Here is an 18,398-nt window from a genome sequence, read left to right on the forward strand (position 1 = left end):
GAAGTAAAGACCTGTATAGGATCAGAACAAGCTCGGCCACTCTTGGGGACCTAAACCGTTCTCATCACCCGACCTTCCCACGCACAAAGCTCAGCCCAGCTGAATTAACTTGATGGTCTAAACCCTAAACTCATAAGCCCAGCCCAGCAATGCCTAGAGTTATTGGGCTTGCTTTTGGGCCGCCATTGCTAAAAACGAAAGTTAGTGGCGGTCCTGCGTTACACACTTCCCAGAAAAGAGGCAAATACTGTGGCAGCCGAGCCTACTGCAAGGTCAGCTTTGTTTCCACGCTGTCGTTCCGATTTGGGATCCACCTTTGTGTACAAGTACAATAAGGCCCTTCACGTAATTCGATATCCACCACGACAACCAAACCCATAAGCGTAATTTGACTCCTGCCCCTTCTCCTTCTCGCTGCTCTGTAAAGCTCCCCAAAAACATCCGACCCCTTTCCCTCCCCAATTTTAAAACTCTCTCTCTCTCTCTCTCTCTCTCCCTCTCTCTCCCCTCAGTGAACTGGACGAAGGAAGGCAGAATCACAAAACGACGTCATAATAAGGAGCGACGGTGAAACATGAGGAGATTCTTCAGAGGCAAAGACGATTCTTCACCGCCGTCGCCGTCGCCGTCGCCGTCGTTCTCTCCCTCGTCTTCGCGATCGGTGACGGGTCCCCCGAGGCCGATACGGCTCGTCTACTGCGACGAGAATGGGAAGTTCCGGATGGATCAGGAGGCGGTCTCCATGCTGCAGCTCGTTAAGGAACCCATTGGTATCGTCGCGGTCTGCGGCCGTGCCCGCCAGGGCAAGAGCTTTATTCTGAACCAGGTTCGGTTTCTCGTCTTTTCTTCTCTCAATTTTTGTGGACATGTGTTAATTATCATTTTACATTTGTTTTCTCTCTGTGAATTGAATTCTAGGGTTTATGATTGTAAGGCATTGTAGAATTAGGGGAGTGAATTAAGTGTAGGAATTGTAGGGTCCACGTTAGCCCCAAGACGTTGGTCTCTAACGAGAAAAGCAAGTACTTGAGCTTGAGTGAGAAGGGCCTCCGGTAAAAGTAATGGACCTACTTACCTGTGGACCAGCTGGAGAGCTAACCCTTGCTTTATTGGTTTGGTGATTGCTACCAAGACGATTTCTTTACTTTAGGTCTCGGTTTTTGGCTGATTGGACATGCTATGAAAGGCCAAAGTGTGGATCTTGGTGGACTTGGATAATGGTGGAATTACCTCACTGTCGTAGACTTGGATAATTGTAGGGTTACTTTAGGTTTCTCTAGTTCTTGGACTTGTCTATGATTAACCTAAATCATGTTTTTGCAACAATGTTTGGGTATTATCGACTCTTAAGACAAGGACATATGCGTTTATGATGGAATACTGTTATGTTAGATGTGAAATTTTGATTATATGGTCAAACAAAATTGGGGTGTGATTCACAATAAGCGTAACATATAGAGACGGAGCCTACTGTTTAAAGAACCTTCCGTTTCTGATCAGCTCTTTCCCTCCATGAATTTATGACCACTAAGCTTGCTTTTGTTTTTCTTCCCAACTGGTTTAATGTTGCTGAAAGTAACATAATTGTTTTTGGACTTCTCTGTTGTAGCTTCTCGGAAGGAGTGGTGGATTTCAAGTAGCATCTACACATCGCCCATGTACGAAAGGGCTATGGTTGTGGAGTGCGCCCTTTAAGAGAACTGCATTGGATGGGACTGAATACAATCTATTACTGTTGGATACTGAAGGAATAGATGCTTTTGATCAGACGGTTAGCCTTCATTCTTTGCTTATAATATTAGTTTCAGCTCATTATACAATTTTTATAATGAGCATTATCAGTTGTACTGTAATACTTGTAACTTATCTTTATCTTACAGGAAACGTACAGCACACAGATATTTTCCTTAGCGGTTCTCCTATCTAGCATGTTTATTTACAACCAGGTTAGAAAACTATGCTGACACTTTTATACCTTCTTTCTGTATATGGTTTATGGTTTATTCTTAATTTCATTTTGATTTGTTTTAGATGGGTGGTATAGATGAAGGTTCACTTGATCGTATCTCTCTTGTCACTCAAATGACCAAGCATATACGTGTTAAAGCTTCTGGAGGAACAACAGTTTCTGAAATTGGGCAATTCTCCCCAATCTTTGTGTGGCTTCTAAGGGTAATTGGTTTTGAATTAACCTGTTTCTTTAATCTTTGTGCCATTGACTGCAACAGTTCATATGCTGCTATTATTTTTATTTTTATTTCTTGTGGATGCAGTGTATTTAGTAGAATGTGTTATATGGTTTTCCATTTGTGGTAATACTTACTGCCTTGGTTTCAGGACTTCTATCTGGATTTATCAGAGGAGAGTGGAAAGATAACACCCCGTGATTATCTGGAGCTTGCTTTGAAGCCTGTCGAAGACAGAAGAAGGGACGTAGTTGCTAAAAATGAGGTATTATCTGGCTCTTCTTAGTTCTTGACTTTATTATTTCAGGAAGTTCCCTTGCCCATTCATACATGGTTCCTTGAACAGTCATTTTGTGCTTTAGATATACCCTTGTTAGCTGTTTATGACTCTGTAGGCACATTGAGCACTACCATTTCCAAATTATGTTATTAATGTATGCTGGCTTGGAGGTGCTTATCGTACTGTATGGATGACCAATACAGATACGAGCCTCCATTCGAGCTCTATTTCCAGACAGAGAATGCTTCACCCTTGTGCGGCCTTTGAACAACGAACATGATCTTCAAAGACTTGACGAAATTCAGGTCAGTAACTAACTGCTGTCTTTGTTCTCTCTCTCTCTTGTTGGTCATGAGCTCAACCCTGTTACTTTCTTTCTTTTTCTATTAGTTGTTTTGAAGTCTAAGGTTTTCTGATGCAGTTGGACAAATTAAGGCCTGAATTCAGAGCTGGGCTAGATGCATTGACAAAGTTTGTTTTTGAAAGAACAAGGCCCAAGCAAGTTGGGGCAACAATGTTGACGGGTCCAGTTCTAGTTGGTATCACACAGTCTTATCTTGATGCTCTTAATAAAGGGGCGGTGCCTACCATATCCTCTTCATGGCAGGTTTGTGTTTGTCCTGAACTCCCTTTGTGATTGGTATTAAATTAGAGGGTTGATAAGAAACTTTACCCTGATAAGTATTTAGTCTGTTAATCTTAATCTTACTCTGCAGAGTGTCGAAGAAGATGGTTGCCGAAGAGCATATGATTCTGCTCTTGAGGTGTATAAGTCTGCTTTTCGGCATCCAAAAGATCCCGAAGAAGTAAGTTGTGCATTATGCCTTAATTGTTGTTGAATATACTGTTTACTAATCCCAAGCGTTGGTAGGCTGCATTCAGGGAAGCACATGAAAAGGCAGTTCAGAAATCATTGGCTGCGTTCAATGATGGTGCTGTAGGAGTTGGTCCACCGAGGAAGAAGTACGAAGCAGAGCTCCACAAAAAGTTGAAAAAGGAGTTTGAGGTACAGTGCAATACAAAGCAAATTTATAATTAATAGGTTGTCAGCACACAGATGCATGCAAGGCAGAGCTGCATGTCCATCCACACTATCCATAGTACAATTAATGGGCTTTGGCACAAGTGTTCTTGCCCCGACAATAAATAGTTTGGTGACAGTAGCTCACTTATCATGCATATGTGCGCTCTTGTTATCTCATCTCTTGTATACTGGTCTTATTTGTTTAAATTGGCTACTCACACAGGATTGTAAAAAGAATGCATATATGGAGGCAGAGTTGCACTGTTCAAATGCCATACAAAGCATGGAAAGGAAGCTGAGAACAGCATGCCATGCTAGTGATGCTAATATTGATAATGTTCTTAAGGTAAGGAACAGTGGATTGCTTCTGTGGTCTTTAACATTTTCGTTCATATATTTATATATTTTTTTTTTCTTTTTTTTTTTTGTTTTATATTTGGATTTTCTTTTTCCAGGTTCTTGATGGTCTTCTATCGGACTATGAAGCAGCAAGTCATGGTCCAGCAAAATGGCAGAAACTGACCATGTTCCTACAAAAGAGGTTTGCCAATTGGCTTTATTTCCTTATTTTTTTTATTAATGTATGAGTGCATATTCACGTCAATTGCACAAAATCCAAATTCACAGTTTTGAAGGTCCAATACTTGACCTTGTCAAGAGACTGATTGACCAAGCTGGAGCAGAGAAGAGTACCCTCATGTTGAGATGCCGCTCATTAGAAGATAAGTTGGGGTTACTTAACAAGCGGCTGGAGTCCAGTGAGAAGTCCAAGTCTGAATATCTTAAGCGTTATGAGGATGCGATCAATGACAAGAAAAAGCTAGCTGATGAATATATGGGCCGCATAAATAACTTGCAAAGTAATCACAGTTCATTGGGTGAGAGATGTTCTAGTTTGGTTAAAACATTGGATTCTGCAAAGCAGGAGTCCTTAGAGTGGAAAAGAAAATATGAACATGTCCGATCAAGGCAGAAGGCTGAGGAAGATCAATGGAGTTCTGAAATTGCAATTCTCAAGTCCCGATGCAGTGCTGGTGAAGCAAGGCTGGCTGCTGCTCGGGAACAAGCTCAGTCTGCACAAGAGGAGGCTGAGGAGTGGAAACGCAAGTATGACATTGCTTTTAGAGAAGCAAAAGCTGCTCTGGAGAAGGCTGCATTTGTCCAAGAGCGTTCAAGTAAGGAAACTCAAAAGAGAGAAGATGCTTTGAGGGAAGAATTTGCTGATACTTTGGCTGATAAGGTGATCCTCTCTCTCTTTCACACACACACACACACACACGCACGTACAGAAACACATACAAACACACGCATTCACATGCACACTCCAATTCTCTAGTTTCTTAACATATTTTGACTTGTTTTTCTTGTTTATAAATATCTAGGAGGAGGAAATAAAGGATAAGACAGCAAAGATTGAACATGCTGAGCAGTGCTTGACAACTCTAAGATTAGAATTGAAGGTGAGTTTGAATCTTCACACTTTGTAAGAATTGTTTTTTGAGTTTGAATCTTCACAATTCTAAGATTATAGTTCCTTATCATTTGGAGATGATGTTTTGTGTGTGCGAGAATATACACTGTTGGGAGGTTAACAGTGTGGTTATTATGTTGTTCTAAAGCATTAGACTATTGTCATTGATATTTGGATCAAGAAGAATCCTTATTTTGCATGTTTTCTTCTCATGCGGTGTCTGTTTCAACACATGTATTTATCAATGGTGTGATTGTTAACAAATGCACATCATTTGCAGGCTGCCCAATCGAAAGTAGATAGTTATGATGCTGAAATATCATCCATGAAGCTTGAAATCAAGGAGTTCATTCAAAAATTAGAAGCTGCAAATGCAAAGGCCCACTCATTTGAGAGAGAGAAAAAGATACTGGAGCAGGAGAAGCTATATCTGGAGCAGAAGTATGAATCTGAGATTAAAAGATTTGACGAAGTGCAAGAAAGGTGCAAAATTGCTGAAAAGGAAGCAACAAGAGCGACTGATATTGCTGATAGAGCACGGGCTCAAGCAGATACTGCTCAGAAGGAAAAGAGTGAGATGCAGAGATTGTCAATGGAAAGATTGGCCCAAATTGAGAGGGCTGAGAGGCTTATTGAAAGTTTGCAAAGGGAAAAAAGAGACTTGGATATTGAACTAGAGAGAATTCGTGTATCAGAGATGGAAGCTCATTCGAAAGTTACTCTACTGGAGGGAAGAGTTGAAGAACGAGAGAAAGAAATAGAATTGCTATTGAAATCAAATAATGAGCAGAGAACTAGTACTGTTCAGGTCCTTCAAGGCCTTCTGGAAAGTGAGCGCGCAGCACATGCAGATGCAAACAATAGGGCAGACCACCTGTCTCATCAGCTACAACTTGCACAATCACAGCTTGATTCACTCCAGCAAGAATTGACTTCTGTTCGGCTGAATGAAACAGCATTGGATAGCAAGCTGAAGACTGCTTCCCATGGGAAACGCTCAAGGGTAGATGACTATGAAGTGGGCATGGACTCTGTTCAAGACATGGAGATGAGTGATCGGATTTTAAGAGTGAATAAGAGGTCCAGAAGTACTACCAGTCCTTTAAAGCACACACAAACAGAAGATGGTGGTTCAGTATTCAAGGGAGATGATGATACCCATAGTCAGCAAACCAATTCGGAAGACTATAAAAGGTTCACCGTCACGAAAATTAAGCAAGAACTCACAAAACATAATTTTGGTGCCGAAGTGCTCGAGTTGAGAAGCAATGCTAGCAAAAAAGAATGGCTTGATCTGTACGAGAAATGCATCCTTCAGAAGTTGTGACCAGTTGAAATCTACAGGGCAGGTGACTAGTCCAGTATCTAGCAAAAGCTTCAAGTTCTCGATGGTTTGGTTTTCTGGTAAACCTCGCCAGCGTTGTTGCAAATACTATGTTTTATTCTAGTGTAACAACAAAAGGTTGAAATATTTAGGCGCTTTAGGCTAATGAGATCAGCTACTCTTTAGGTGAGCTATCAGTAATTTGCCTATATCTGTGTATTTTTTGCATCCTTTTCGTCTCCAAGTTCTACACGCGCGAGCATGTTTCTTTGTTGCTCGCCGGTGTGATCTATCATGCGTCTCTGTGTGGGTGTTTTAATGACAGACTTAGTTTTTATTTGTACTATATAGACAGATTTTGAGCAAAGGAGTTGCTCAGTGGATATGTAGCAACAGAATTGGTTCGTACGATGGTGGCAGTCTAATATTTACGAGGAATTTGCACATAGTATGCAAATGTTCAATTTAAATTATATTTTTCCAATAAACGAGCACTAGAAGCCTGTAAAACACGTTTTAGTGGCCCTTTATTGTCCGTTATCATTACTATAAAGTTGTATTGTATTCATGAAGAAGCAAGGGATTTGCGATTTAAATTGTTAGTAATATTTCTTTCTGCTTTCGAAATTTTGTGTTCGATTCTCCTCTTAAAGAAAAGGTTGGAAGAGGACCTTCGAGGTCACAGTTGATACTTGCCATATTTTATGAACGTACATTCGTCTCTATTACAACTTGATGGCCTCACCAGCAATCGTGCTCGGCTACAAAATCACCGTCAATCGTTGTTTGGTGTAGCCATCGTCGACTCCTGCCGATGTGGAGAGCGGAGGCTGACCCTAAAGGTCTTTAGGGATGTTAGGATGGAAGAAGGGGAGACAGGGAAGAAGGAAGGAGATGAGGACGAGAGGGAGGGGATGGGTTTGGCACCGACCCCGTAGCCGAAGGCAGAAATCGGCAGCGCCGAAGCTTTTCTTACGTTTTTCCTTCAAAGGCTCTAGGGTTTTGTTCCTGTGTAAATTTACTAAGTAGGTATAAACTAGAAAAATAATTACTGCGGGCAAAGATAGAAGTATCCTGATCAAAATTGCTAGACTTGGTCAAATTTTTTATTATCTAATCCTATTGGTGAGCTCTGTTTCTATTAGAGAGATAATACAAATGTGATATGAAAAATATAGTAAGTATAACATTACTTATCTCTGAATTTCATTTGATTACGAGTGAAATGTTCACGATTGTTTTACTCTCATAATCAAGTAAAGCCTTTTTTTTTCTTTTTTTTTTTTGTTTCAATTATAGATTTGTTAGATTTGGGAGCTGACGAGGTTCGAGCCCATATCGTGATGTAAGAGCAACACTCCTCTTCACTATTGAGGTAGAGGGTCACTTGCAATAAATCAAGTAAAGCTTTCAAATATGTCACAAAGCTTTCAAAGTATAATTTAATATTACAGTTCAGTGATATTGTTCTTTCATCTATAAGTAAGAAAGATCTTATATTCGACTTTCATGATAAATTCATTTTGTGACTTAACACAATCTTCGACCCCAAAATCTAACCAAAAGGGTCCTGTAAAAAATTCAAACAAATTAACTTCGCGAAGACTTTCAAGTTTCCATGACGGATGACTGATCACTTGAGTAATAATATATATGGAAAAATTGTTAATTAATTAATTAATTCTTATTTGTTTGACAAATTTCCAAAAGTGCTTTCTCTCATAGGCTGCTTGAATTTGACAGGTCTATTATCATATAACTCCCATTAGACGAAACGTATATCAGAGCTGTACTTTGAATCTACATGTATTATAAAAAAATATATATATGAACAAAAGTGTAGGAAAAAAATCATAAGCTAATGATCAAACGTTAATGTCCTATCAGACAAATTAATCAGATAGAAAAGTTTGTATAATCGTCTGTATATACATTTCTAAAAAAAACATCATCTTAACTCTCAATAATCAATTGCTCATTGTCATAAAATCACAGATCACAATGTCTGTATATATATGTACACATAAATACATTAATATGAGTTAAAAATACCGAAAGTAATTGTAAAAATATATTCTCCTTTATTTCTTATTGTTTTTGGTCACCAAAAATCTTAATATTGTAATCATTAATTTATTTGATCATGGTAGTAGTATTCCACAGAAACCCTAGCTATGTGTGTGTGTGTGTGTATATATATAGCTACCTCATCTGAAAAAGAGAGCTCTTCCATCCATGTCCAATATTGTCAAATCACGCTATTTTCCTCTCGAGCTTCCCTTTGCTTGCATCTGAAGTTAATCGAATAAATGAAGACCCGTCACCTTGGACAACTAAATTTGGGATTAGCTGAGGTGGGCTTTCTCTATTATGCCCCCCTTGATTATGATTATGTTGATGATGATCATAATTCATGAAAGGACCTCCAGGATTGTAGTACTCCACAAGACCTGCCTTCTTTGCTAGAGGAAGAGGATTAGTGGCAGCAGCACTAATTAGACCATCATTCCCTTGCCCACTTCTTATATTCACACCTTTGTGATGATCGAACGTTGGAACATCTTTGATGCTTGATCCACATTGCCTAGGCTGTGTCTGGTAAAAGACCTTCGAGACCACCAGCTCCCCATCTTTCTCTTCCTCATTGTTGCCAAGGTGGTATTGGTGCATGACCCAATTGGTCTTTTCTGGTTTTCTTTGCCTCCCGTAGTTGGTGTAGAGGACTAGGATCTTTTTGAAACCCTTCACTGCTCCGCCAACAAGAACCGGCCTTGTCTTGCCGGTTTTGTGCCATCTTGTTTCGCTTCCATCTTCTTCGGTGTGAACCTTCCTTCGCTTTCTGGTCCCAGTCGTGTATGCCTTCGAGGGACGGTGGAAGAAGTGGCGGATTTGTCCGTCTTTGTTCACTCCTGCATGGACGTCAGATGTCCAAATAAAATGTGTTGTACTTTTATCACGTAAAAATAATTTCAATTACAAAAGAAAACTTGAGGGTAAGTTGAATTAGTTAGTTTTCTTAACTTTAATGTTTTATATTGTTAATCTTTAATTTTCATCATCTAATTGTGACACCATTTATATATATGCATGAGATTGCGTTTAGTATTAACATCCAAATGTGTATTGCCAACTTGTGCCTTCACATGCATAAAACATGCTTGAAAAGAAAAAAGTATAAAACACAAACATACTAATTTGAATGATTTTATAGGAGAAGCAAGCGAACCCATGTGCTGGTTATATGTTTCAATGTGACATCTAAAAATAAAAATAGAGACGTGGTGAAGAATATTTAATTATGAAAGTCGAGATCTTATATTTAATTTTCATCCTTTCAATGTTGCTTGATAAAAATAGATAAATACATAAACACAAGTAAAAAAATTAAACAAATTGTAAAAAAACATGTCGAAAAACAAATCCCAAGTGTTAAAAATAAAATAAAATGTTAAGTATATCTGAGTATGTTTGTGGACTAAATCACGTCAATTTTGCAAGGGTAATGCTAGATAGACCATGTATTTTTTATATATTTTGTAAATCATATGACATGGTTGTTGATGATTAGATTATTACTTAAATGTTGATTAATATGTTTATTTCTTATTGGTGACATATCACATAATTTACAAATATGGTCTAAATTAGCTGGTCTACCTAGCATTACTCATTTTGCAATCCATTGAATGAGGATTAATAATAATACCCGCGCTTCTTAATTACCATCCCTCGATAGGGTTTTATTAGAAAAGAAAAAAAAAACAAAAGCAAAAATTTACCCAAAATAAATAATTATAATAACCTGGTAGCTTTTCAGGGTGAGTGTAGCAGATCCCATTCTCCCCTTCAAGCGTTGGTATGAATTCATCAATGAGAGGATGCAGCTTTCTGGTGTCAGACAAAACCTTTGCCTCTAAATGTTGAAGAATTTCTTGGTCAGTTGGATCGAACTTCACTCCTGCTGGTAGTCCAGGCAAATCATGAATTCCTGCCTATATTACATCACATAAACCGAAAAAATTAGAAATGAAAACTAATAACAAACAATTAGTTCATGTAAAATCAAATATTTAGAGTAAAATTTAGTTCAAAAACTTAACAATAGGTCACTGGTTCGCAATATACGTAAAAAATAAGTGAATTTCTGTTACCTGGTCAAATTCTATGTGATGTCCACAAGAGGGGCAAGTTATGTTCCGAAATTCATTTGGATTATTAGGGTTATTAGGAGGAGGGGGGCTGACAATCTGAATGGCCCTCTCATCGTCGGAGTCGTTGCACCATGTCATGATCTGATCTCTGCCGTTTTTTCTTTGAGGCTCATTCCAAACCCCAAATCTTCTTGTTATTTCCTCCACCTCTTCCAAATATACACACAACAGAAGCTCTCAAAATATTAAGTAAACCCCGAAAAAAACAAAAGAAAAGACCTAGAGCAAGCAAAGCAGAGAAGCAACCAGCTAGCTTGTCACTTTTAAAGCACGTTTTCCATAACCATATCCACTTTTTTGCTCATCATCTTCTTCTTCAATATTGATGTTTGGGATGGAATATCTAGATAGGTATTTGATCTTTCTCCTCCCATTTGTTTTCTCCTCTTATGATATTATCTCTTCACACAGAACTGCCTCCATAAGAGAGAGAGAGAGAGAGAGAGAGAGAGAGAGAGAGAGAGAGAGTAGAACGGGGAGAAGAATGAATTTTCTAGAGAGAGAGAGAGTAGAACAAAGGGTAGCAAGCTGAGCTAAGCTATAAAATAAAGAACGGGGAGAAGAATGAATTTTCTAGAAATAGAAAAGGTTGCTTGGACGTCAAGTTTGGTTATGCTTGTGTACATACGTGTGTACAATAGAATCCGTGTAGTCTTTATAGTTAATTGGTTCCTCCTTTTCTTTTTTTCTCAGGGGTATCACTTCTGTCCTAAAAGGAGGGTTTAAACCATAATTAAAAAAAAAAAAAAAAAGAAGTTATTTATGGTATGGAGTTAATTATAAATAACACATACCTAACGAGTAAAAAAAAATAAAAAAAGATTTTATAAGAGAAAAAAAAAGGGTGGCTAGAGTGGAGAGGGGGCAACCTGATTCTTTTGGGGACGTTTTACCTCTTTAGAGAGAGAAAGAGGGGAAGAGAGAGAAGGGCTTTGGTATTTAGGGTTGGAGTTGGGACTTTAGCTGCAGTGTCAACCTAGAGTGTCCTTAAAGATATATGTACATTTTCATGGACACCTACATACGAACCAACCCAAAACTAACTACTTACACATATATAAATTAACATTTTTGGGATCAAAATATTTATACAGTACCAACTTCTCTGCTGCATATATTCCCCATTTCTCCCTTTCTTCGCGTAGACTTCTAATTGCAAGCAAGGAATCACTGTCTCCCTCTCCCTCTCTCTAAAAAAAGACACATTTGCAGATGGGGGGTGGTTGCTGCTTTCGATAAAATGTTCTCTGTCTTTGCAGTAATCACTAATTAATCAACACGGCCACATGTTTCAGTGCAATGGTAATGCTTGTCATGCAATAATCAGTCTTTGTTAATTATTTTATTATTAATTATGGATCGTTTTCGACGTATTTTCCAACAAATTAATATTGTGATTAATTCAGAAAGCCGATTAAATACGGCATGCAATACATGTCACTTTGGCTTAGGCAGCACGACTACGAGTCTACGATGTTCACCCTCATATTATTTGAGCAACAATCCACTGCAACCGCCTCCATCCGCAATAGTTACAATCCACCCCCTTCCAACCATCATGTGCCACATGCAGCCTATGCCAGATGGCCTTGTTTCATTGGGTAATAAGGTGGCATCTTCGATTGCAGAAAAGGACGTGGCTGCAGGGAAGAACTACCCATTCGTATATATTTCTTGTACCAGCCGACATATACATATATGTGACCTTCTCAAGGAAGACACGCAACAGGAAGCTTAAGCATGAAGCTTTGGCCTTTTAGGATTGTGTTTTTGTTGTAACTTAAACGTATGGATTAGGGTTTTGGGAACTTTGTCAAGTTGTTGCCCTATTTAGATATCAGATAGCTACATATATAAAACGGTCTCGTGTTCTTCTACTTGTCCGTCGTTTTGTTTTTGTTCAGACCCTGATCAGCTTGAATTAAAAATATTTAATTAGTTCTAAGTTAACAGATTAAGCTCTAGTTTAATTCAAAGTCATTGTCAATTGATGAATTTATATGAACTAAAGTGCAGTTAAACCGATGCGTGACCGATTAAGTTTCATAATTAGAATGATTTCAAGGGAATCAAAGACTTTTTTGCGTCACTTTGGGTTACTTTTGGGAAAAAATAGCAGCAATTTGGTTCTAATTTCAATGGTGAAGACTTTGGATGAGATGAGAATTTCTCGAATAGGAGACTTGGCTTGGACCAAGCCAAATAGATACTTCAGGTTTTTTGTTTTGATTTATTTTTCTTGTTTCTTGGGGTCATGTACTAATAAGATAGGAAAGAGAGTGATATTGAAGAGAATTTGTCTGTGTAATTTCATGAGCAATGCTAACGAGACTCTCTCGAAAGTAGGTCTGCCACCTCATGATGACTTTGGCACAATGTTTAATAATGTTAGCATGATGATTGACGTTAAACTATGAGGTGGTAGATAGTTTATGGAGAATCCCCTTAGCATTCCTCGTAATTTCATACAAGCAATACTAGCTAGAAGGGGGTGAATCGAAAACATGACCTTAATTGAAAGAATAAATGCTCTTATAAACTTCTTAGAAGAAGAATAAAACTTATTTAGCATAAAAGTATTTACTTGTCCTTCTGTAGAAACGATATAATGAGTGGGGAATTGAACACATGAACTCACGAACATGAATAAATACTTTTAATTATGTCAGCTACGTACAAGTCTCTTGCAAAAAAAAAACTTGTGTTGTTTGGCTTCATAGTTACTACTTGTGCTTTTTCAAAAATTCGATACAGCTGTCTAACTGTAACATCTTCCACACACGGTGAGACCAACGTAATGTCAAGTGCAATCAAAGTTTATATGAAAAAAAAGGTAATCCGGCATTCTTTCTCAAAATTCTCCTTCAATAAAGACCATAAAATTACTGCTTGTCACAAGTTCCGTAAAAAAGAAGACTAAAATAAATATTAATCGTGAGAAACATCCTTATAAGATCACTTTCATCCAACAAATGCATCTTTTCTTTTTCCCCTGGTTTCTTTGGCCTTGTCAAAATTTAATAATCTTCCTACGATTCATCCGCTTAGCCCATCCTACAGATCTGGGCCTTGATCAGAGGAATTATGTTTACTTGTACTACAATTCATATGTTCAGCCCATTCCTAGTGTTGGTACAGGTTTTTATTTTTCATTTTTGCCTGTGTTCTGCAATAAGGGGCAGTTGAATTGTTGGTGGAATATTCAACCCACCATCCTTGTTGGTAGTTCCAAATTCGTATCAGGATGTTGACATTCTTTGTGTAAACAGACTGTAAACATGAAAATCCAAAATTTCAATGCCGACACATATATTTCGATATTGCTTTTCACATTCAGCACATTGTAATTTATTTAGGGGTGTAGAGATATCACATCCATTATTTATTTATAATTTTTACTTAATTTGAACTAAAAATGAATACGAGTGCACGAAGATTAAAAAAAAAAAGTGTAGAAGTCAACTCCCATGAAAACAAAATCAACCCATATAATAGAGTTTTTTTTTTTTCCTTTTAATATAAGCGTTTAATCGGGTAAAATTCGAATTCAAATATTTCTAACCACTTAAATTACAAACTCGTCGAATTACCGATGTCTTGCCATTTTTCATCCCTTAGATAGCGCCAAAATCCAGGAGTATAATTATAACAACAACCTATGTTATAAATTATACAATGTTTATGCCCATCATGACAGATTGGAACACTCAACCACCATCCAATGAACGTATACACACAGTGTGAATCCCCACTAGATTTTATTAGATAAATATGCAACCAATAGAAAATAAATCAGGTTTTTAAATTATTTACAGGAGATTTTTAGTCAAATGATTGAGCAATAACAAGCAAACAAAGGACTCAAAAGATCGAAAGAGAAATTGATTGAAAGAAACAAAACAAAAAATGGGGTCCCTTTGGGCACCAAAAGATCTCAATCAACATGAAAGCAAGATCAAATTCACTTTCCAGAAGACAAAGCCACCGCCCACATTTTATTTCAACATTCCTCTCAACCCCCTTCAAATCAACACTGTTTAATTATAGATTATAGTTGGATACATATAAAAAAAATTACGATTACAAAAAAGTTATCTTACATACACATCTGATTCTAATTTGCATTTAAGAAATAACGAACTAAGTATTTTTCTTGAAATGTATTGTAATGTACTTACACGTGTAAAAACTCACTGTCACAACCTAATTATATGAACTTTTACATTTATAGACTACGAAAAGTATAGATAAGAAGTCAAAAGAGAAAATCCCTAAATTTTCAAATCCTTGCTGGAACCCAATTCTCATCATATGCAAATAACAGCAACTTAATTTGAACGAGAAGTCATGGCATTCCACTTTGACTTTAAGGAACAAAAACAAATAATTTTCAAGTCATACTTTCAATCCATCTCCAAATTGCTCAAAATGGTTGCCACTTGACCAATTGAAGGCCTGCTTTTTCTGGAATTGCCAACACAAGCAGAAGCAACTTTGGCCAATCTAACAAGAGGCATGATATCAGAAGGAATCACAAGTCTTGGGTCCAAAAACTCACTAAACCTCTTTTCCTTGATCAATGGCAGTGACCAATTCACAAGCCTCCCATCTTCACACAACCTCCCACTCAAAATCTCCAACAAAACCACACCAAATCCGTACACGTCGTTCTCTTTGCAAGCGCCGCCGCCTTCTCCTCCTCCGCCCCCACCGCCCCAATACTCGTCGTCCACGTATCCCAATAGGCCTCTCTTCTCTTGGGGAGCCAAAAATGAGAGCCCATAATCGCAAACCCTAGCACAAAAGTTAACATCTATCAAAATATTTGTAGCCTTGACACACCCATGTATTATGTTTGGCGCGACGACTTCATGCAAATACTCAAGCCCTTTGGCTGCTCCAGCTGCAATCTTCAACCTGTGGTTCCAGTCCAATAACGACGCGCCATCTGGATTTTGATGCAAATAGTAGTCTAAGCACACCATGCCTACAAACTCCATCACTATAATCCTCTCACCTGGGCCTTCTGAGTACCCAATAATTGGAACTATGTTGGGGTGCTGAGCTAGAGATATTGACCTAAGTATTCTACAAAACCCAAACCCTGCATTGCTCAAAACATGCCTAGAGTGTATTCTTTTCACTGCTACTATCTCCCCCTTTTCGAATATGGCGGCGTAGACGGTTCCCAACCGGCCTTCGCCTACAATTCTACGGGGGTTGAAACCGTCTGTGGCAAGGTCTATGTCGGTTAAGGGATACACTTGAGCGGTAGGCTTGGTTTGTGGTGGTGTTTCTTGGGTTTGGACTGGTTTTTTCTTGCAGAGGAGGATAAGAGTAAGGACGATACCAAGAACAACAGTCGATGTGCAAAGTATGGATATGATAAAAAGATAGGCAACATCCTTACTGTGCTTCATCATGTTTTTATCTAGTATGATCAGATTGATCGGAAAACAAGGGAAGAGGAAGATGGATATATATATGTGTGCGTCTGTGTGTGTATATAATATGGGTTTGAAATATGATGAGCTTACAAAACAAAACAGAATTAGACTAGATGAAGGTTTGAAAATTAGTAAGAAAAGGGGGCATCTTGTTTTGAAAATTGGGTGGATTGGTAAGAAACTTGGAAGTACGGGTCGTAGTTTAGTTATATATTGGTTCAGAGTTGGCCTCCTCATCATTTTGTAAGAAGTAGGATCCTCTTTCCTCGTATTCTTATCTTATTCCCTTTATTCTCTCATACATTATTTTTTATCTTATTATCTTTATGAAAAAATCAATATTAGACGAATCATCCTCTTTTAGAAAACATCTTTAATCTGCAAGTCCATGTCAGAGAAAACTTTTGGAAAACGCAAGAATAATTTTATGTGACATTTAATCTTATAAGATTTTTGTGCCTTGAATTTTGATCATGCTTAGGTACCGTATGATTTGGGTTCCTTAGAGAAAGCAGTAAGGAATAATATATTAGGATTAAAAAGTGGTTTCAAGAAGCTTATTAACTATGTCATTCAATAATACGGTTTGGTAGCATTCATCTTTATTTGTAAATGAGAGATTTTAAGTTCGAATCTTGTGGATGACGAATTCAATACCAAATTAGGTTGTCCATTGTGTAGCTCTGCCAAACTCTCCCTTCCCTTAATGTAAAATATATCGTTGTACTAAAAAAATAAAAAAACTTATTAACTCTAAAATATTCAAGGTTAATTGTGAAAAACTTAATATGTTGCGTAAGTAATACGAAACGTTTTATGAATAGTGTGGAAATACGCAAAATCAGTTAAAAGTATGTAACGTTCACTAATTGGATCATCAACTCACCCACCTTTTGCTCATGTGTTTGTTCTTATGTTGTTTGGCATAAATAAACAAGACAAAAGTTAAAGGTTGCAGCACACAATTAACTTAATTGACAACTACAACATCTTCATTAATTACTGACTTAACATCTTAATTAATTACTGACTCACAATTAACTTAATTGACAGCTACAACATCTTAATTAATTACTGATTCACAATTAACTTAATTGACAACATCTTAATTGACATTAAGATTATTTTTTTCTGGACAGTTAACTCATCCACAAGAAGCCACATATACCCGAATCATAATGTCGAACTCTCTATAAGTATATATCGTCTTCACAACCATAATTTTTCTGGACCCAAGGACTACTGGACTTTGTTCTTATCAATCTCGGTTCGATAAAAGGCCCGACAGACCATAATTTGATGCCACTAGATGGGCTTCTTGAAGCCCATGTTTTGTTGTTGGATTTCGTTTAACAATTTTCAGACCCTCATGTGAAATAACCATTGAGGGCCAGTGGTGGGGAATTAGGATAAAACCTTATTCAAAATTATTCAAAACTTGATTAAGTTGGTGCTTAGCTGTTGGAATGTGTTAATATTTGACTAACATATATTAATAAAAAATGTATTAGCTCATCAACTCATTAATCATTCACTTACCACATATAAAATCCAAGTTTATTTCCCTTCATAGGCATTTAAATACTTGGCCAATTTAGTTGGTCAAGACAGTTCTTACCACATGAACAACTACGTATGACGTAATCGGTAACACAAAAGTTTGTCTCACGCTGAAATCAAGTATGACATAGATGAACAACTTTTTTATCTCGTGCTCAAACGATCACAGACCATTGTCATTTTTCATTCGTAACTTCTCTCATTCAAAATATAGGAAATTGTAGCTTATCTTAAGTTTAATTCAATTAGAGCAATAGCCTCTTAACTAAAAATTCGATCATTAGTCTCTTATCTTATTATCAAAACATACAACTATAATCATTTTCGTTTACTTCGTTAGAACTTCTCCCAAAATGAGAGGTCATGACTGTATTAACTGAGCCGACCTAAACCTGCAGTCACAGCGTTGAATCCGTTGGAGAGGATGAAGTGTATGGTCCAAAAGTGGAGCGCAGATTTGGAATTTCTTCACAAGATGGAACAACTCTGAATTTACTTTACTACTATCAAATTTGAACAGTGGGGCCCAACCTAGTTTTTTGAAAGTTTTAACTAAATTGCCTCTGCTGGACTATCAATCCCACCAACCACCGCCTTAAACTCTCTCTCTCTCTCTCTCTCTCTCTCTCTCTCTCATGTCCTTGCTTGGCAGGTTATTTTCCATGGAGCCCGCTCAAACATGGGTTTTTTTTTTTTTTACTTTTTTTAAACAAAGAATATTATTTACATTAAGAAAAAATAATAAATTTAATTTTATAATAAACTTCTGAAAATATGGGTCAAATTTATTTTTGACGAAAATCGAACTTAAAACATTACAAATAAAAAAAAAATACCATTAAACTATATGACTAAGTAGCGGATCACTTTCTCACTTAGTTATGAATAGACCCGA

The 18,398-nt window shown here is 37.4% G+C and overlaps 3 protein-coding genes across 3 annotated transcripts; 1 reads left to right on the forward strand and 2 right to left on the reverse strand.

Annotated features, from left to right (window-relative positions):
• Positions 1-459: 459 nt before the first annotated feature.
• Positions 460-6,693, forward strand: LOC103936396 (guanylate-binding protein 1). The gene is made up of 14 exons (XM_009346261.3): positions 460-826; positions 1,610-1,771; positions 1,881-1,946; positions 2,032-2,172; positions 2,338-2,451; positions 2,670-2,771; positions 2,888-3,073; positions 3,183-3,272; positions 3,338-3,472; positions 3,714-3,836; positions 3,946-4,031; positions 4,118-4,730; positions 4,873-4,950; positions 5,242-6,693. Exons 1-14 carry the CDS (start codon positions 575-577, stop codon positions 6,286-6,288), a joined length of 3,195 nt encoding a protein of 1,064 aa, XP_009344536.2. The 5' UTR covers positions 460-574; the 3' UTR covers positions 6,289-6,693.
• A 1,650-nt stretch (positions 6,694-8,343) lies between these two features.
• Positions 8,344-11,040, reverse strand: LOC103936490 (NAC domain-containing protein 73). The gene is made up of 3 exons (XM_009346366.3): positions 10,437-11,040; positions 10,088-10,277; positions 8,344-9,194 (listed from the first exon to the last, which is right to left on the reverse strand). Exons 1-3 carry the CDS (start codon positions 10,572-10,574, stop codon positions 8,539-8,541), a joined length of 984 nt encoding a protein of 327 aa, XP_009344641.1. The 5' UTR covers positions 10,575-11,040; the 3' UTR covers positions 8,344-8,538.
• Positions 11,041-14,461: 3,421 nt separating this feature from the next.
• LOC108866363 (serine/threonine-protein kinase-like protein CR4) lies at positions 14,462-16,203 on the reverse strand. Its single transcript, XM_018644882.2, has one exon. It carries the CDS (start codon positions 16,181-16,183, stop codon positions 14,900-14,902), a length of 1,284 nt encoding a protein of 427 aa, XP_018500398.2. The 5' UTR covers positions 16,184-16,203; the 3' UTR covers positions 14,462-14,899.
• Positions 16,204-18,398: the final 2,195 nt, after the last annotated feature.

This window comes from the organism of the source record quoted next, unplaced genomic scaffold (genome assembly GCF_019419815.1).
Source record: "Pyrus x bretschneideri cultivar Hongxiangsu unplaced genomic scaffold, Pyrus_bretschneideri_v1 Contig19, whole genome shotgun sequence".
Classification (NCBI taxonomy): domain Eukaryota; kingdom Viridiplantae; phylum Streptophyta; class Magnoliopsida; order Rosales; family Rosaceae; genus Pyrus; species Pyrus x bretschneideri.